Source organism: Brachyhypopomus gauderio, chromosome 12 (assembly GCF_052324685.1).
Source record: "Brachyhypopomus gauderio isolate BG-103 chromosome 12, BGAUD_0.2, whole genome shotgun sequence".
NCBI classification, from domain to species: domain Eukaryota; kingdom Metazoa; phylum Chordata; class Actinopteri; order Gymnotiformes; family Hypopomidae; genus Brachyhypopomus; species Brachyhypopomus gauderio.
In genome coordinates this window covers 18,188,285-18,209,226 of record NC_135222.1, presented here as the reverse complement: position 1 = coordinate 18,209,226, position 20,942 = coordinate 18,188,285, and the positions used below count along the sequence as shown (strand labels likewise).

The 20,942-nt window shown below is 43.1% G+C and overlaps 1 protein-coding gene and 1 long non-coding RNA gene across 3 annotated transcripts in view; one reads left to right on the top strand and one right to left on the bottom strand.

Moving 5' to 3' along the window:
* adamts7 (a disintegrin-like and metallopeptidase (reprolysin type) with thrombospondin type 1 motif, 7) overlaps positions 1-20,942 on the top strand; it is a 45,117-nt gene that overhangs the window by 18,722 nt on the left and 5,453 nt on the right. The window contains exons 17-23 of the mRNA XM_077023435.1: positions 5,042-5,168; positions 5,427-5,640; positions 6,403-8,067; positions 8,390-8,542; positions 8,697-8,870; positions 8,963-9,109; positions 10,571-10,736. Of these exons, the coding sequence (XP_076879550.1) occupies positions 5,042-5,168; positions 5,427-5,640; positions 6,403-8,067; positions 8,390-8,542; positions 8,697-8,870; positions 8,963-9,109; positions 10,571-10,736 (2,646 nt within the window). The remainder of the gene's footprint in view (positions 1-5,041; positions 5,169-5,426; positions 5,641-6,402; positions 8,068-8,389; positions 8,543-8,696; positions 8,871-8,962; positions 9,110-10,570; positions 10,737-20,942) is intronic.
* On the bottom strand, positions 422-19,485 carry LOC143527992 (uncharacterized). Of its 2 annotated transcripts, XR_013134330.1 has the most exons (5): positions 18,649-19,485; positions 8,271-9,150; positions 6,891-8,079; positions 6,414-6,571; positions 422-4,290 (listed from the first exon to the last, which is right to left on the bottom strand). It is a non-coding gene; the product is annotated as an uncharacterized LOC143527992 (long non-coding RNA). The 2 variants fall into 2 exon arrangements; XR_013134329.1 differs by having other exon boundaries at positions 6,414-8,079.

Here is a 20,942-nt window from a genome sequence, read left to right as displayed (position 1 = left end):
GGTTTGCTGATAAACAGAAGATCATACTGGATAAAACAAAACAAAAACACTAACCGGACTACGTACAATAACTTAAAGGCTTATTATAACATAACCAGTGCAATAACATTTTAAACAGTGCAATAATTATGTGCAATACCTCTTTGGCTCTTTATATCTTATTGTTTTTTAGTATTTATTATTATTAGTACTAGCTTAATTTCTTTAATCTCTATCTTCTATTACTGTCATGATGCTGCTGGAATCTTAATTTCCCTGAGGGAAACCTCCCAAAGGGATCAATAAAGATCTATCTATCTTTCTATCTATCTATAAACGATGGTAATTCACAGACAAACAAATGAAGAAAAGCTGTTTCTCAAGGTATTAAAATGAGAAAACCATCTGGTTTATTAACTGAGCAGACCAAGCAGCTTATTTCTAAAAAACACTTTTGTTGTTGCTTTTAATTTGTAGTCCCGTATATTTCATATTGGTCCCATATCTGCTGCAGAATGTTCGTCCATGGGTTTAGTTCAGCCTCTCCATGTGAACGATAAAATGGTGCAGTAATTTGATTCTTGCTGAATTGTAGTTCCTGTGCTTTTTGTATACTTACAGATTAATGTAAATTTCTTATGAATTACCGTTAGACTTACTGAATATTTTATGGCAATAAGTCAAACATTAAAGTTATTGCTAATGATGAATCCTTTCAACATAGTGACTCATATGAATTTATTAGTAATCTGCCTGTTTAGGTAAATACAAGTAAGCTTCAAACCAGCTTAGAGTTTTGGCTTGGTGACCAAGAGAATCTCAAGTGATTCGTTTTTGCTTTTGAGGTCTGATTTCTTCTTTTATAACAGATAGGAATTGGGTGCAGTCCTTTTTCTGTTTCTGTGCTGTGTATTCCTGGTAGATATGCCCTACTGGATGAGTTCAGGGTGTTGCAAACGAATGCCTCTTTCAATATGACATTTAATGTCATTCTCAGAAAAGACAAGCAAATAATGGAAAAGGTTTGACGTGCCAGAAGATATGAGATGTGTTGAGTGATTAACAGGAAATGGAGATTGAGTGACGAGGACGTGGTGTATAAATGCACTGACATGCATATCGAATACACTTAAACAAGGCAGGAAGAGCTTGTATAGATCTTCAACTCTTATTAAAGCAGATTCCATCAAATAAAAATGAATCTTAAATTGTGAATCCTGACTAATTATAGTAGTTTCCGCCATCTCAATGATTCTAGCAGGTTTAAAGTTAAATCAATCAATCAATCAATCAAAGTTTATTTGTATAGCGCTTTTCACAACACATGTTGTCACAAAGCGCTTTACAGGATTTAAAAGGTTAACAATACTATGGGTCCAGAACCCTAATGAGCAAGCCAAAGGCGACAGTGGCGAGGAAAAACTCCCTATGATGGTGGGGATTAGGAAGAAACCTCGGGAGAACCAAGACTCAAAAGGGAACCCATCCTCCATTGGGCGGCCCGTTAACACACAAAATACAGACAAATACACAAGTCACACACAATCAGACTAAGTAAAGGTAAAAATGAAAGTTCTGGGTTTTGATATTGTCACTGTAAATGTCTGTTGATGAACGCCAGGCTTTCATTCCGTGTCGGAGCAGCGATGCTGGTATTGTAGGCTCCGACTGCAATGTTATTCTCCAGCCAGGTGAACCTCGGAGAAAAGATACGAGATGTAGTAAATATGTAACAGATTAAGCAAAGGCCAAACTAAACAGATGAGTCTTTAATCGAGTTTTAAACATTGAGACTGTGTCTGAGTCCCGAATAGAGGCAGGAAGATTATTCCACAGTTGTGGAGCTTTAAAAGAAAAGGCTCTTCCACCTGCTGTGATCTTTTTGATCCTAGGAACAGTTAATAATCCTGCGTCCTGCGAGCGAAGTGAACGCGCTGGGTTATATTGTTCAATAAGTTCACTAAGATAGTCTGGAGCTAAGCCATGCAGCGTTTTATATGTTAATAAAAGTATTTTATAGTCAATACGGACTCTAATTGGCAGCCAGTGTAATGACGATAGTACGGGACTAATGTGATCAAACTTTTTAGTTTTTGTTAAAACACTAAGTTTTTGTTTAACAAAAAAGTTAAATTGCCTTCAACTGTGGTCGCAAAGGGCCAGTAATATTTTGCATAATAATCAGGTTCCAAGAACTGCACAGAAGAAAATTAAGACAGCTTAACTGGTGAGATGTCTAGTCTTCCTTCCTTTCTTAAACAGCATCCATGATTGTGTTCTTAGAGGTCATTGTAATTTGACTCCATTATGGACCACTTTTAGAAGAGAGAACCAAAGGAAAGAAAAGGTACTTTGGTAGCAGGACTTGAAAATATGAAAGATTTAAATATTGTAGTTAAAGCTCTGCATGAAATTTTTTTTTTCATTTTCCTCTTTTATAATACAGTAGACTATGTCCTACTAAATAAATCAGGCATTCTTCACTAGGTATGGTCTCCAAAAATTATCTCCACCTCATTGTAAAAATGTAAAATTTATTATCTTTCCTCCAGTTTCTCCTGATGGATTAACTTACTACATTATAGACACATGTTCTTGTGAAATAGACGACTACAGTAGTGTTTCATTCCATTCTTGTTTGTTTCAAGGCGAGAAACCTCTAGGCTTGAATTGTGCCTTCCTCTCAGTTCCTTTGGCTTCTTTCGCAGTGTGTCCTGAATGTCACGCACTTCTGTTGAAGACCAGTGTTCGTATACTCTCAAATCTTCAACCGGTTTGTCTCATTTCAAATTGTACCGTGAGTAATCAGCTGAAAGCACAAACGCTCCTTCAGCCAAATGGGGCGCACGCTGCACTTTATATGTTAGAATTATATTTGGATGCGATTAATATCCATTCATTCTTAATTTGACTCAAGTACTCTAAACGCCTCTTTATTTAATGAGCCTGGCAGGCCACCTAAATCATAAAAGCCACAGTGATAGCAGAATTTCATTTGGACAGACAGAATGCTTGTGAATGCATTTATTATGATCAGTGTAATGAATACAAATGCAATGTTAAGAGTGGTCTGTGTGCCAAAACATTCAGCCTAACGTAGTCCTGTATGTCTGCTATGCATTTTTATTACTGTGTGTCTAGTCGTCGGAGCTTGAAGGTCAGTGGTTTTGTTTTTGGGCTACCGCTCTTTGATGTGTTCCTCGCCATAACTCATCTTGCTCAACAGACTGGGGCATGACGGGGCCAACAGTGTTACTATGTAAAGCAGTGTGTTGCCACTACTGGAGCCCAAAAACCCTCGACCATTACGTTATCTAAGCCTACATCTCGAGCAGCCTCAGGGAAACGACGTCTGCTTCCTGTTCACTCGGATCTTTCCAGCAATCTGCAGACTTTTTATAAAGTATCCTGAAAGGAACTTTGGGTCTTCAAAAAAAGTTCATAATGTTAGTTAAAAGTTATGAGCTTCTTTTAATGCAGCATTTTGTCGAATGGCAAACGCCATTGTGGTTAAGAGAGTAAATCGCAGCATAAATTGTGGTGTCATTGTTTATAGGTTGGTTTTTTGTTAATTACAGATTGAGTTGGTGCTGTTGGTTTTGTTAAAATTTCAATAACCATTAAGAGCCCCTGAAAATGTTTGACCACTGCAGTTTATCTACTGCAAAAGTAATTTAGTCTGTTGGACGAAGTACATGGCAATGAAAATTGTGGTATTTTAATGTAGGAGGAGGATCACTTGTGCAGTAGTTGGACTGTAAAATGCTGCTGGCTTTCGTGACGTGGACCAGAGTTTTGCAGCTTTTGAAAATTTGTCTATAAGATCCACTTCTTCACAGCTTTGGACCGCCTTTGTTTCAGAGAGGGGGACCTCAAAAGATGAATTAGTATGTTAGCGTTACTTGTGGTGTGGCACGTCATATATGAATGGATTTTCATGTAAGAACATAACCATTGCTAAGAACTATTAGCTAACACTGATCTTACCCTGTGTCATTTTTACTAATGCAGGGTCGAGAAACTATATGTACACATTTAAATTATAACCTTCCAGCTGTGAGACTTTGAATCATGATTATGGGTTATGAGATCTCCAGTTCTCTGGCTAACTGACATCTATCTGTCTTATTCATGCTAAGAGTTACCCCAGTGTCTGACACAATGTCACACGAACCTTTCTGCACCATCTGTTGCGCAAATATGTCTCAACTCCTGCCATGGCCAAAGACCCTGGAAACTCTATTGGAAACTCCCCTGGATCCTTCAGCATTTCAGAACTTTGCTGCTCCTGTCAGGCAGAGCTAGGAAGGGCTTCATGTTGAGCAAGAGAGAGAGAGAGAGAAAGAGACAGACGGACAAACAGGGGCAGAGGGGTGAGGTGCTCTCCTCCTTGCTGACCAGACAGACAGCCTTTAGGAAAGGGAGTGTGGAACAAATGTGAGAGGCTCATTTGCTGGTCTGTTCGATCAGTTGGTTCCTCCGCATCAATCCCCTCCTCTCAGCGTACGCCTCCATTACAGCCATTTTGCCTCTGCTGATTATAACTGCACTTATGTGCTCTATAAAATGTTACAGCCAGCCACATGACAATATGGTGCCTGCTGTCAATAGGGCTAATCCTAACTCATGTTCTACAGATTCACAGGTCATTTAGCAAGACCAAAGGATTAAGGATTAACTGATCTTCCTTTTAGGGGATTGTGCTACCTAAATGGAACATGTTTAGGCAATTGCGATGTGTGTGCGACTTATTTGAATGTTTGTGCTTGAGTTGCAGTAAGCTATTGCTGTGCAAAATGAGAATCTAATTCAGTAGTGAGAAAAACTAATTAGAACAGCCATCCCAGACACAGCAGTCTGCATAACACGTTTGCCATGGCACACGCTGTCTTGGGGCTTTAATCCCACACAGCACTGGATCTGCACAACGTTTTGTGTATTCCACATGGATCCCCTAACTCAGGAAGTCTCAGCTGGTGCTTAGTAACGTGTGTGTGTGTGTGTGTGTGTGTTAGTGTGGTTTTAACAGATGTCCCCTCGCTCCCCTGCCTGTCTGCTTCAGGTGTTAAGAGGCAGGTTGTGCGCTGTATCGAGCGCACGTCTGGGGTTGTGGCGGAGCACTACTGTGACGCGGCCACCCGCCCCGACGACAGGAGGGTCGGCTGTAGCGCGGGACCGTGCCCGGCCAAGTGAGTACACCCAAACCCCAACAGCAACAGCTGCGTTTGGACCCCAAAACCTCACAAAAACAGCTGTACCAGTGCCCCAAAATACTTACAGCAGGTGGCCCAAAACCCTTTATCCCATTCCCCTCCAAGCAGCAAAACATCCAGTTACAACATCTACACCATAACTACTCTGGCCCTAATATCGGGCCACTACGCAGTGGCTCCATCATGCCCCGGTGTGGCCAGAGGGACTCATCCAGTGTGCTTCTTGCTCAACAGGTGGTGGGCGGGGGAGTGGCAGAAGTGTTCCGTGAGCTGTGGAGACTCGGGCCTGACCCGCAGGACTGTGGTGTGTGTCCGGAGTGTGGGGCCGGACGAACAGCAAGCCCTGCAACCCACAGCATGCCAACACCTGCGCCGGCCAGAGCCGATTGCCCGCTGCAACGCCCACGTAGCCTGTCCCTCGGACTGGACCGCCGGCAGCTGGTCACAGGTGAGCTTCCGTCTGGCCCCAGAAGCAGCCAGAATAAAAGCTTCTCATGACTAATGCCCAGAAAAAAGGGCCTGTTTTTCAGATTATGCTGCCTTAGCTAGTGCAAATGTCAGTGTCACTGCTGCATGTGTATTGCCATTGTGTAATATTAATGTTTAATATTAATATTTATAGAGAATAAGCTTCAACCAAATTAGTCATTGGAATATTTTCTATGGCACTAATACGGTTCTCACAACATCGGTGTGATTTTATCATTTATATCATATTTAAGAACAACTTGAATCTGTAATTGAACGTGACCAGCCGTAGGAAGTGCGCTTTATTTCAGCATGCAGCAGTGACACTGACATTTGGCACCTGAACTCCCCCTTATCATGCATCGTTAATCCAGTTCTGCTCAGAACTCTGTTCTGTGAACAGAGAACATCTCCAAGGATCGGAAGCTCAGTCCTGCCACTAGGGCCCTTTTTTCATTTAGTCACAATGCATCACTTTGTTATTCAGAGGCTTCTGTTTGAAAATGTGTGGTACTTTGTAGACATCCCAGACATACATGCTCAACACTGAGAGCTATAACAAGAAACCACTTTTTTCCCCATACAAATTTTGCAATACAGCTTTCTCTAGCCATCCTACTTCAGTTTCCTTTGATGTGAAGAGTTCTTGGTTGCTCTAACACGACCCTCCCATCCCCACAACCACCCCACCCCCCTCAAACCACCCCCCCCCCCCCCCCCCCCCCCCCCATCTGTCCAACAGTGCTCTGTTACCTGCTCGGGTGGCGTGCAGACACGTGAGGTCACGTGCAGCTGGAACACCGGGGCGGACTGCGATCCTCAAGCCAGGCCAGACGTCAGCATGCCGTGTGGTACGGACGCCTGCCCCACCACCGGGGACGTCTTCGGCAACGACTGGTCGGGAAGCGGCTCTTCGAGCAGGGAGATTTTCAACGAGATCAATTCAATCCCCGACAACAACCACTTACCGAAATTCGGCCCCGGGACCAGCAGGACACAGCCCCGAGGGAGGGATGGGCTCAGTAACGTCATCAAGGGAGACTTCTCACATCACAATCACATTGAATCTGACAACTCTATCGAAAACAACATTCCAGTTGATGATTTTTACTATGATTATAACTTCATAAAGTTTCACGAGGACCTGCTGTATGATTTTGAGAAGGAGGAGAACGGCGTGTCTGATTACTCGGGGATTAACGTAGAACAGGAGCACAAGCCCAGACCCACCTCCTCCAGACAAGGAGACCATACGTACACGGCTACCTCATCCACACGCACCACTGCTAACCCACCGACTGCCTCCCCTTCGTCGTCCAATGCCATGTCGCCAAGCTCCAGTTCTGACCAGTCAGAGGAAGGCGTGTCAGAAGACAAAGGGGTTTTCATAGATGACTACTTCCTGCCCGTGACAACCAGACCACGTTCTCCCGTCCCCAGATTATCTCAGAGACGGAAAGAGGCAACACGGGATCTCAGCACTGTTGAGAGTCCATTACCGACGGACGAGGTTCCATCTGAGGGCATTCGCACCACGCCACAGGATACCACGCCAGACATTCACGTGACACCTCAGCCTCCTGATCACACATATGTTTCCAAGGACAATGACGATTATGGAGTGACACGTTCAGATGATACTGCAACTGAAATGCCTGTAACTCAGAGAGACAAAGCCAGAGTGGTTGTAGATGCAACAGAGGGAGAGGGGGGGTTTGGTGAGGACGTACCTGGAGGGGAGATCGAGTGGGACGTGCCAGATCACACCGACTTTCCCTTTGATGCACACGAGGACACGTTTGCCACTCCCACCACTCCCCTTTCCGAATGGAACACGGCTTCACGTGAGATACCACTGAGCCCCACCCCCCTTGTGTCTCAGATGGATAGCAGCAGGAAGTTCACAGTTACTGAACCGAGCGCTAACGTTGCGGCTGGTGTAAACTCTATAACCTCAGATAACTTCTCTCAGGAGACCCCTAATCTGCCAGAAAACAGACATAAGATGACTTCAGCTGCTGGAACGGAGCCCCTACCTCATGCAGATGTGCCTGGCAGTTCTCTGCCTCCTCCCTGGATTTCAACACAGCTTCCAGCCATCGAGCCAGATGATGAAAGCCTGCCTCCCAACGCCGTCGCCCCAGCCGCGACCCAGTTGCCCGGGGGCCACCAGTCCATTGGGGCACGTTGGGGCACCACGCCTTTACCCTCCTGGACAGAGATCGACTACAACGAGATCATGATCCCTCCATCGCTGACGCTGGATGGCTTGCCTTCTTCCCCTCCTCTTACAGTGGCTCCACCCCAGGGTCGTAGCAGTCACAGACCAGCGCTGGTTGAGCCACACACACCCTCCCCTCTCCCTTCACCCATGACAGCCCTCTGGAGCCCAGGCAGCTGGAGCTCGGTGAGTCCCTCCCTTTAGAAGCAACAGCAGAACATAATGGAGCTAAAATGTCACTGATTATTTCCCTGAGTTAAAGATAAATCCAGAAATGTAAGGAAAATGTCTAAGAAATGTAAGAAAACTCTGCCAAGATAATATACCATCCCCCTTTATTTATCTTACTGAAATCAGGCAAAGTAAGATAATATTCATATTATTCTAACCTGTTCATGGTATCACAGAGCATCTTTATCACCCTTTAAATCTTTAGTAAATAGTCTGTGCTGGGAACCGGGCGGCTGCGTGAGCCCCAGTTCAGCTCCCTGAAGCTCTTTTGTTGCAGTGTTCCACCAGCTGTGGGCTGGGGGCCGTGTGGAGGCCAGTGCGCTGTAGCACAGGAAACGACTCCGACTGTGATGTGGCGAAGAGGCCAGTGCCGGCACGCCGCTGCTACCTGCGGCCCTGTGCCGCCTGGAGGTCCGGCCAGTGGAGTAAGGTAAGGGCAGGTGTAGCGCTCGGCCGCTAACGCTAATCATCGCTAGTCTTGGTGTGAGGTCAATGCCGTCGCGCTATCGCTACCCACTTTCAAGAAATCTAGAGAGAGCCAGAGACGTGGGCCACCGTACGAGTGTGTTGTCGTCCGTTCATAGTGCACAAAGAACTGTGGGGGAGGGGTGAAGCTGCGTGAGACGCAGTGCTACGACGTGCGTGACCAGCGGCCGCTACGACCCTTCCACTGCCAGGCCTCCGCCCTCAGGCCAGCTGGGCGCGTGCAGTGCAACACCCAGTCCTGCCTGGAGTGGTTCGCCTCCTCTTGGGGACAGGTGAGTGTGAAGCTCACACTTGTGTCTCGCACTCGAGCTCTGCTTCCCACCAGGTGCTGCACCACTGCCACGGTCTCGTTTTCGTCTCGCAGTGCTCGGAGCTGTGCGGAGGCGGGGAGCAGCAGAGGTTGGTGGCCTGCCCTGAGGAGGGGAGGTGTGAGGAGACGCAGAAACCCAGCCACATTCAGCCCTGCAACACGCAGCCCTGCACCCAGTGGGTGACCGGATCCTGGGGCCAGGTAAGAGTCTGTTTGTGTGGAATTTTTCCAGCACGCTTATCCTGAAAAATAAAATGTTGAAGGAGAATGAGTTTGTCACTCATGATATAAGATAATCAGTAGGACAGATTATCACTGTCCAGTATTTATGGAAAAATAAACCATTTTTTAAATAAACATTCTTTTTTTCCTTTACTAATTCAGCAAAAAAGACCAGTGGTCTGCAGTGTGCAAAATGCGTCCTTTTATTGCTGATCTATACCCATGAGAATCCTGAACTGTGAGACAGAAGATCATCACGCAGTTGCCAGTAAGGTCACCCTCTCCGGGCTGCGTCAACCTCTTAATGAGCTCTGAGGCCATAAATCTTTTAGCTAATGTGAAGGCAACTGCTGCTGTTGTGTAGCCTTTCACATTAAGAGAAAAAGACAAGGCCCCTTGAGTCAAGAACACGATAGTGCACTTTACGAGTTCGTCCCACACACAGCCGGTCACATGGTTTACGCCTGTTTGGAGTTCAGCATTTAGAGGGTGTTACTAAGGACATTGTGACTATCCAGCCCAGAGTAACTCACTTAAATGCAGGTGAGAGGGACTGCTGCCCCCCCCCCACCCCCTTCACGCCTAAGGCCAGAGTTTTTAAAGAGTGAATTTTGCCGTGGGGATGTTTTCTCCATTTCTCTAGTTATCTTTGTTCATTTTTCACACCTGTACCTGCCTTCTTATACTACAGGAGTCCATGCCAGCTTTTGAATGGCAATTATATATTATGGCTCTTTCTTTGTTTTGCTTTGTTTTGTTTTGCATTATATGAAATTTCATCTCAAGAGTCTTGTGTTTTAGTATGAAAACAAGCTTTATTCAGAGGGAGACTCTAAGTAAAAAGAGAGGTTGTTTCAGTCAAGGTCCTGAACTATATGGGCTTTGAGCTGAACTTCAAGCTCGGTGGGGTGGAGTGGGGAAGGTGGGGGGTGTCCAGACAGCCTAGTGACTCATCGTAGGGTGTGCGGTGACCTCTTTGACACAGGCAGGCTTTGAAATGGAAAGCCGCCTTTAATCCTTCCCCACGTCAGGGGTGCCGCGTACCCCTCGGGTGCCTTTGTGCACGGGTACCACTTCTGGTGCACACTCAATGCATGTGCACTTCAGCTGGGATGGGCTTGCACGACAGCGTCACGTGGATTCTTTGCTTTTAACCAGAGCCGCGCTTTGGTTAACGCAAGTCCGTCCTTGAAGGAAACGTGTCCCGTTTCCTCATTCGAAGCGTTCACCATACCCCTCAGGGACAGTCTTTAAAGGACGCATCAAAGACGCTGTGTTTCTTTTGCAACGACAATTACCCGAATCACATTTATTGCGGGGCTTGGAGATCATTCTTAGAGCTTTCTCCATGAAAACTCCCAAAGAAGCCGGTGAGTTTCATGGTGCAGTTTTGCCAACTGGGTCCTGGCCCGGTTCTCACGCCTGTGCTCCACCTGGCAGTGCTCCGTGTCCTGCGGGGGAGGGGTGCAACGTCGGCTGGTCAAGTGTGTCAACACCAAGGCGGAGCAGGACGCGCAGGAGGAGGAGCAGGTCCAGTGTGATCACGAGCCCTGGCCAGAGAACACGCGCCCGTGTAACCTGGAGGAGTGTGACGACGCCCCCTCTGGTGAGTGATTCACTCTAGGCACAGGCTGGATTCCTCTCCGATCCTGTGCATCTGCAAGCATGTTAACATGAGTGAAGCAGCATGCACACGTTTATTCTCTCATGCATGAAAAAGAGGAACCCAGTGGAACCCATGTTCCCATAACGTTTGCTTGTGCTCGTTCACGGAGGCCATCTGTGATCCTCATAAAAGCATAATATCTGCATGCAGCATTCGTTTACAATTCAAGCAGGTGATATAATACTAAGCAATCCAAAATCTGAAGAACATATTTAATCAAACCATGAAATTAGTGGAATGCAAATTGGATGGCAAAAACATTCATTGGGGATACTACTGCAAACAGGCAAATCAAATGAGTTTGTCTGTGCTGGACACTGTATACACAAGGTACTGAACACATTTGAGATGTTTTATTTGACTTCCATTACAGTTCAATAAACTCAATGCATTTCCCTTCTTTTTAAGTGTTAAACATTTATAGTACTGGACAGGTCTTTACCCAGTTGTTAATGGACCAAAGCAGTCCATGCCCTCTGAGCATTTTAAACTGCTATGCAGTACATTAACAGAGCTTTGTCTGTGTTAAATTGGCAGATTGTATCTCACACAGTGTGCTGTGGGGGGGTTTTCTTTGAAACTCGCGCTGTGAGAACTGCAGGGCTTTCTGTGGCTTCGTTTGAGCTCACGAGTGTCTGCAGGAAGTGGAGTCGAAATTAGGAGTCGCTCCTCAGCAAACGGAGGCAGACATCACAGGATGATACCTCATCCACTAACTCATTTACACCTTCTTCACACTCATAAGATGATACCAAATAGCATGTTAAAATCACAATATTATAGTTTGACTGTTGAGCTGCTTTACATGTGAATTACCTCGCCAGACAACAAACACGCATCCCACCAGTGCTGCTTCGGTAAGGCCACTCGCCCCAGGCTGTGTTCCTTCCTCGTCTGCTCCGTGCATAGGAGCTCAAACACTATGTGAGTCATATACGCGGAGACAGTACTCCAGTCATCAAACACTATGTGAGTCAAATACGCAGAGACAGTGTTCCAGTGTCCAAACACTGCGTGAGTCAAATACGCAGAGACAGTGTTCCAGTGTCCAAACACGGCGTGAGTCAAATACGCAGACAGTGTTCCAGTGTCCAAACACTGCGTGAGTCAAATACGCAGAGACAGTGTTCCAGTGTCCAAACACTGCGTGAGTCAAATACGCGGAGACAGTGTTCCAGTGTCCAAACACGACGTGAGTCAAATACGCAGAGACAGTGTGCCAGTATACAAACATTGTGCATGTCATATATGTAGGGACAATTTCCCAATGCCAAAATGCTGAATGGTGTACTGGTGCACAAACACTGCATAGAGACAGAGACACCACGGGGACACTTTCTGACATGCACATGATAACTGTCACATGATGTTAACTGTTAACTGTATTTCTGTAATTAGCCGGTGAAGAGGTGACGCATATTCACTGTAACATTGGTTCATTCCAGTCCTCCTCCTTTCAGCATGTATAAATAATTCCAGTCACACTTCTCTCAGCGTCTTTCATTCCAGAACCTTCCAGCACTTGACATGTCATTTCTGGTGCCTAATTACCTCCTTACATTTTGAAAGTCTGTCAACAACATTTTGTTGAATATTCTTCACAAAGCAAGGTTGACTTTGTTTGGTTTGGGAGGAATTAGAGGTTTTCATGTGTTGTGGTCCATTCGTTTGGCTTTGACTGGTGTAGGGAGGAATTGTTTGTAATTCATTCATTTGGCTTTGATGGGTATAACCTGCATAACAGGTTGGGAATAAAACATTGCAATCAAGAAGCAATTTGGCACTCTTTTTCTTATTCGTATGAAGTCGCACACATTATAATTCCAATTTGTAAATGATTCCCAATCTTTTCATTATTACCCAGACATCACTAGTTTAGCAAAATTGTGCAATAGATCAGTTTAACTTTGCTGAGGCAGTCTGCCTCGAGGAATCTCTGCTTTTTAACTGATCTTTTTAGCTGATCATTTTAGCTGATCTCCCCCCCCCCCCAAATATTTTTTTATTAGGTTTTGCAGCTGGAAAAACACAACAAATTACATGACAGCATAACCTTAACAGAATACAAGAGTCATAAATAGAAACATGTATGACTGCAATTTAAACATATCTACATACATTATGACTGTGTAATCCTGAACTATAATTCCCATACCCCTGTCATCCGTCACCCTACCCTGTATTATCATCTACCGCCCGGTCTATATCCTTCCCTCCCCTAATGCCCTTTCTCTCCCTGTTCCCTCTCCCCATCCCTTATCCTGGATTCCAGTATGGTTCCGCCCCACATAATAATAATGATCGATTAATTAATCAATCAACCAATCCATTAATTAACTAATCAATTAACCAACTAACCAAATATTTAAATAAATAAATTGAAAATAATTTTTTTTAAATGAATAAATAAAGAGAAAAAAACACGGCCCCTCTGAACTTACTCTGGGACTGCTCTTGGTATTTCTTCTTTGATGAAATTAAGAATTGGACCCCATGTCACATAAAAAGGTTTAGAGAACCATTCAGAGAAAATCTAAACTTTTCTAGCTTTTCTAGCTCGCCAGTAGTGTAGAGAAGGCAACAATTCTCTCGGCTGACTCTGATACACGTACTTTGTAGGGAACACCAGACAAAGCAGTTATAGGTACGTAGAAGATTTGAGACCAGAAATTTACCAATTTGGGACATGACCAAAACATGTAGGTGATCAACAGCCGCCTGATTGCACCTTTCGCATGTGTCACTCCTGTCTGGGAAGATGCACTAATCTAGCATTGGAAAGATGTGATTTATGTACTATTTTGCACTGTAAGAGCCTGTGTCTGGCACAAATTGAATAATGAACCCTTTTTAATATTTGGCACCATAGGTTATCCAGAATAGCAATTCCCAGGTCTCTCTCCCAGAATTCTTTATGGAGCAGAATGTATTTTACTTATTAATCTATAGAGACATGATATTATATGTTTTTGAGAACGATCAAAACTAAAGATTTGGTCAATATACACTGCTCAAAAAAATAAAGGGAACACTTAAAAAACACAATGTAACTCCAAGTCATCCACACTTCGTGTTCAGATAGGAAGCAACACTGATTGTGAATCAATTTCATCTGCTCTTGTGCAAGGTAGAAACAGGTAGAAATGAGAGATTTTCAACTGATTTCAAAGATTTTTATTAATTGAGATCTAGGATGTGTTATTTTAGTGTTTCCTTTATTTTTTTGAGCAGTATATGATTCAGGAGGGTGATTAGATAAGTGGGGAAAAAGTTTTTGCACGTAGTGTCTAATCTGAAAAAATCAAAACAAATGTGTATTGGGCAGACTGTATTTGGCTTACAAATCTGAAAAGGACATGAATATATTATCTGTATACAAATCGTTGATTTTAATGAGACCTTTTGTAGACCAGGTAGAAAATGCTGGGTCAGTGCGTGTAGGGGGAACCTGGGGTTATTCAGAATAGGTACATTGGTAGTAGCTTCGTGTGGCCTATAGTGCTTTCTAAACTGGCACCAAATCTTAATTGTGTGCTACCACTGGATCTGTAATTTCCTGATGTTAAGAAGGAGTTTCTCATTAACCAAAACTTGTAGTGAACCTTGTGCCATTTGAGTCTCCATGTGGAACCAAGGAGTGTCTGTATCTGAAATTTCAGCATTGACCCAATAGTAGAGTAAGAAATTTGGCAGGACAAGGGCTCTCTCTGATTTAGAAAGCTGTAAAATAGATTTCTTTTTTATTTCCCCAGATAAATGACCCTAGCAAACCTAGATGATAAAAAACGACTTTCTGATAAAAAAAGAAAGGAATGAGTGAGAACAGATACATAAATTTGGGTAAGGTGACCATTTTAACCAGGTTTATTCGACCAATCAGGAACAGTGGGAGGGAAGACCATCTTTTGAAGTCTATTTTACATTGTTCCATCAGGGGCTGAAAATTTGCATTAAAGAGATCCATAAAGGATCTAGTAAATATGATCCCCCAAATATCTGAACCTGTTTTTTTTTACCATTTTAAATGGCAATGTTGATTGTGGGATTGATGCTGCTGCCGTGTTGACCAAAAACTATTCACTTTTCTGTAAGTTTAATTTGTAACCTGAAAGATTTCTGAATTGCTCTAACGTATGCAGTATTTGTGGTAAGGAAAAAATTGGGCTGGAAACTAGGGATGCAAATTATCGATTAATTCATTAATCGTTAGTTGACTGATCTTATCGATCGACTTTCGATTAATCGATAAGCTGCGTTTTTCACCTGAATTTCAGTGTTTCAATAGGGCTTTTAAAAATATCAGCTAAATATACTGCTCAAAAAAATTAAGGGAACACTAAAATAACACATCCTAGATCTCAATTAATAAAAATCTTTGAAATCAGTTGAAAATCTCTCATTTCTACCTGTTGTCTGTTCCATTTGCACAAGAGCAGTTGAAATTGATTCACAATCAGTGTTGCTTCCTATCTGAACACGAAGTGTGGATGACTTGGAGTTACATTGTGTTGTTTAAGTGTTCCCTTTATTTTTTTGAGCAGTGTAGTTAAAACACTTTGTTCAAAAAGTATATATTATATTATGATAATTATATTGTATTATATTATATATTGCTCAAGTAATTATGCATGAGGAAATTATGGTATAACAAAATACATTCTTTCATTTTAAAAAAGGAATAAATTAAGGACGGGCTCAGTTCAATTTGAAACATTAGACATTTAAAAAAATGTTTAAAAAAAAAAGAAATTAAATAGAGAGCCAAACAGAATATTATTGAGCCCATGTTTGGACAATGTTTCTAGCTTTGTAGTGAACACATGCTGTAACGCGACCGGAGAGTGCCCAAGTTTCCACAACATCATTGAGCTTGTCTGTTAAACTGTCAGCGGTGTGTCTATCCGACATGTTCGTCGTAATCAGCACTGCAGATTTTAGCTGCCAGTTCTCGTCAGTGTAGTGGCACGTCACAGTAATGTAACTTTCTGTTGTTAGAGCCGTCCAACAATCTGTTGTAAGGGCTACAGTAGTAGCAGTAGATAGCTTTGTTTTTAGCTCACTCGTATTTTTTTGTAGCGAGCTTCGAAAACGCTCGCCTTCCCAGTGTAGCTGTGATTTTAGGTTGACCAGGTGCACTGGTGATATGCAGGACAGCTGCATGCATGGTGTTCAAATGATAATTGAGTGAGCTAGTGGAACTGTTGTACTTCAATACCGCATTACACACACAACATTTGACTTCTTTGCCTAAATTAACAATGTTGAAATTGTAGCGACTACTCCTCCTCGCAGCGAATTCCCTAGCAGACAGGCACTTGGCCCTTTAAGTGACACTGGGAGAGCGGCGCCTGCGCGCGCCAGGGGAGGGGAAGAGAACAGTGCTATTGTTTGAGTTGCGTGGAAAATAAAGTTTCCCTCCTTGGGATTTTCTGGATTACGCAGTTTCTGCCTCGTTTCCCGAACACGCTTCAAAATGGTCCCACACCGCACGTCTTTTCGCCCGCTTCATTTTGTTTTCCACTCTGGTCTTTCGCGACACGTGTTCACCTCTCGTTCTTACGCTCTATTCAAGTTAATACAGGAGCGCTCTCTAATGATTAATCGTGATTAATACATTTTGATCGAGTAACGTCTTAATCGACAATTAATCGAAAGTCGATTAATCATTTGCATCCCTACTGGAAACATATAGCAGTAAGTCGTCTGCGTATAGAGAGAGCTTGTGGGTCTGTGTACCACAGTGAATGCCTTCAAACTCTCTAAGGTTACGAAGTAGTATAGCAAGTGGTTCAATAGCTATATCAAATAAAAGAGGGGATAGAGGGCATCCCTGGCAGGTACCTCTCTCAAGTGCAAGGTGAGGGGAGTAATTGTTATTTATATGTAGAGAAGCAGTTGGGGATGTGTACAGGAGCTGGACGCACTGTATAAAATTTGAATCAAAACCAAATTTTTTAAAGACAGATAAGCTCTTTCCACCCTGTCAAATGTATTTTCTGCATCCAGAGATACCACTACATCTGGAGCATCAGAGGGAAGTGATTATAGTATATTGCGGAGTCTCCTGGTGTTAAAGAAAGATTGCCTACCCTGAATAAAGCCCACCTGATCTGGAGCAATAATTGTTGGCAGTACTTAGCTAGGATTTTAACATCTACATTCAGCAGGGAGATTGGTCTGTAACTGCTACAAAGTAATGGGTCTTTGCCTTTCTTCAGCAGTAGAGAGATACAGGCTGTGGATAGTGTGGGGGGTAGCGCACCCGTTGTAAAGGAATTATTGCATAACCGCATTAAGTAAGGGGGTTAGAACATCCGAAAAATAATTTGTAAAATTCTACTGTAAATCCATCAGGCCCGGGAGATTTACCATTCCTTACTGAAGTTATTGCCTCTTTAATCTCCAGTGCAGATACTGGCTGGCCCAGGCCTTCTACCATACATGTGATTCATCTATTTTAGGAAAGGTCAGAGAATCAAAATAATTGTGAAGCATTTGGGCATTCAGTGGAGCAGGTGAACTATATAATTCAGCATAGTAACTGAAAAAAGTATTGATGATCTTCCCTGGATCAAAAACTATATCGCAAGATTGGGATCGTATCTTAGGGATCGTCTTGGACACACTGTTGCGCTAATAGCTTCCCTGTTCCCTGTTCAAAATATAGTGCTTAGTCTTTTTCAGCAAAGTCTCTGTCATACGTGTCATTAATAGGTCAAATTCTGACTGTAATTGGAGATGTTTTTTGTACATAGGTGTGGAGGTAGACGCATAAAGTATATCAAGTTGGCACAGTTCATCCGTTATGTCCTTCATACACATCTTCTCTGCCTTTCTGGTATAAGAAGAATAAGAGATGATCTGTCCACGAATATAAGCTTTAAAAGCCTCCCACAGTACTGCTGTCTACCTCCGGAGTATCATTGATTTGGAAATAAGAGGTCATTTCTGTCTTCAGAAAGTCTGTATTGTCTGAAAGAGTTTGTGAATTAAATTTCCACAGTCTTAGAGGTGAATTGTCAAAGGTTAAGCAAATGTCCATTGAAATGGGTGCATGATCAGAAATAACAATAGCATGATAATCACTTTTCTTTACTTGTTGCATTAACCTGTTGTCTATCCTTGAAAAAGTGTGATGGACAGGTGAAAAAAGGAAAAGGCTTTGCTGTGGGGGTTCATAAATGGCCAAGGGTCTGACAAACCTTGATCAGCTGCATATTTTAGCACAACTCCAGACGATGTCGAAGGTTTGGAATGTGATGTTGTTGACCTGTCCAACTTAGTATCTAATACCAAATTAAAATTGCCACAGATAATTATACAGTGTGTGTCTATATCCGGGAGTTTGGAAAAAAATTAACTGTAGAAGGAGGGATGGTCCCTGGTTGGGGCATATACTGAAGATAGTGTCATTGGGGTGCCTCGTAATATTCCTGTAACTATCACATAACGTCCATTGGGGTCAATTACTGATTTTGACAGTTCAAACATGATGCCTGTGCGAATGATAATTGCTGCCCCTCTGGCCCTAATTGAAAACTTGGAGTGGAACAAGTGGCCCATCCAAGCACTTTTAAGTTACTTCTACATGTCGTAAGTGGGTTTCTTGCAGGAAAATAAGATTCTCCTACTGTAGGTTGTTCAAATGGGTTAATATTTTAGTAGTTTTAACATGACCATTCATACCTTTGGTGTTGCAGGAAACAAAACGTACTGTTTTGTCATTACCTACTCTGTTGGTACTCATTTAACTAATTTGTGATACTGACTGGTCCGGAGAAGCCATTTTGGAGAGAAGAAGAAAGAGGGAAAGGAGAAAAAAAAAGATAAAAGATATAAAAATAAACCATACCTGTACTCGCCCAAGGAGTTACAAACTCACTTGTCTTATGCAAGAAGTTATATACCGCTTGCATTTCTCCCGGCGACTTGCCCCTGTGGTTTCCTGCAATGATAAATCCTTTCTAGGAACAGTAAATGAGATGTTTAAAGTTGTCCATAGTGGAACGTCTTGCCCCTCACATCCAGACCACACAACAGGATGAGTAAACGAGTCAATCTCCCAAAATTGGGTGTCCAGCACGCTGTAGACCTGTGAATCCAGGCTTCTTAAGTTAGTGATAGGCCATCTGAAGCGTAGGTTGCTAGTTATATCTCCACTGCCATTCAGGGATTGTAATTTGCCAAAAAAGTCTTTGGTTTTCCTGATTCCATCTTTAGTGATGACAGAAAGTCTCGCCCAGGTCGTAACACTCCGTTTGCACAGTTCGATATTCGGTGCGTTGCTCTGCTACTTCAGGAGCATAATCTTCATATATTGCAATTGAATTGCCTTTGTACTGTAGCGCGCCGCGTTTCCTTCTAGCCTCGCGAATTACTTTCTCTTTGGATGAGATCGATCTCAGCGAGGAGATGGCCTGAAAGATGAGATTTACAGCCAGACGCTGTTGCGGTTTTGAAGCCATGTTTCAGTTGTTCAGACTAAAATTAAAGTGGAATTCATTTTGAGCAGAAGTGTTGAGAAAAGTATAAAGCTATAAAAATTTGTCAGGAGCGAGTCTTATGCACGTCTACTCCATTACAATAGTATTTATTGTAGTATTGGAATAAAGGTTTTGCATTAAATATAAATGCATCTTAGTCCGCAACAAATGTGTGAATTGCTTTTCCAGACATGGGCCTTCTTTAGTGAGGAAGTTCGCCCTGAGGACATGCTGGGCACTGGGAATGCCCCCCAGGGTTCAGAGGAGCCTGCTGTATTGTCTGGTTTCCTGGAGGGATACAAATCCCTGCTGTTTGGTGCTTCAGTGGCCTATTGTCCTTCTTTGAATACTCTATAAGTCTGTGCTTTAAGTTTTGTCTTCCACAATATTTCACAGTACATGCTGTTTTTCTCCTAGGCTATGAATAGTTCTGTTTTTTTCTTCACCTGTGGCTTACAACAATCCTTGTTAATTCCTGCCTCTATCTCCTTTTCGATACTGAGGAAAACCTTACATGTCTGAGCCTGAGCACAGTATTTTGTTGCTAACCTAAAAAGCTACCTAAACGTTAAGTCATAGTTTGGCAGCTTTGATAAGTGCCGAGATAAGACTGTAGTAGGACTGAATCAATCACATCGTCAGTCAAGGGTGATCACAACATTCTTACAGTGTTTGTGTCCGGCCACAGCTGTAGTTGTGAGGTCAAAACGTTATTGTTCTGTGGCAGGAATGTCCTTCAACAACAGACATGCCATGTGCTTCTGATATAACAGAACTTCAGTGTGTTTACATCCAAAAGAACTATGTGAATGCACTCATGGGAATTATCATAGCATACATTTTTGAAATCATTTTTTAACTGCTTATCATGCAAAAAATATATATTTCTTTAATTTAGGCTAAAAATAGAATAAACATGCAAATGTTTGGGCTTTCATTAATTGGTAAACATTAGCTTATTTTTCTCTGTATATTTTTGTGGACGTTCTTTGTGATTGGAGTTACTCAGGGTTCAGGCTATAACATGGCATGACCCTGACTTCAGAAGGAATCTCAAGCATATGGTAATCGCCCCCCTGAGAGAGGCATGCCTCTTGTATTGTGTGTCTACCTGCCATTCACTCAGTACCAAAAGAGGGCCTTCTGGGAAGGACCATCTCTGGAATGACAATTGGAATTCTAGTCCCATTTGCACATCCTAATGAGTTTCTCATCAATGCGGCCTGACTAATTGAAACCTGCAGAATCCAGATCACATCCTGACTATACGGTTCTCTTGATGACCACTTGATATCAGCTTTCTGTCTTGCCTGGCCATGAGGGTCATTGTGGATGAATTCTCGAAATATTTATTTCCCAACGATAAAGCACGTATAGACACTCATCTTCCTGGTCCTGCCCTTTGCATTTTAATGGGCTTCAGTTTAATGTTTGAAAGCACAGTGCGAGACAGAATAAACACAAAGGACATTTTTTTATTCAGCTGCCTCCTCTCTTCTCTGTCCATACAGGATGTAGGAGTGTGTGTGAGTGTGTGTGAATGTGTGTGTGTGTGTGTGTGTGTGTGTGTGTGTGTGTGTGGGGGGGGGGGGGGGGGGGGGGGGGGGGATGGGTGAGTTGTTGCCATCGCTCTGCCCGTGGGGTCACAAGACTTTTCCCAGAG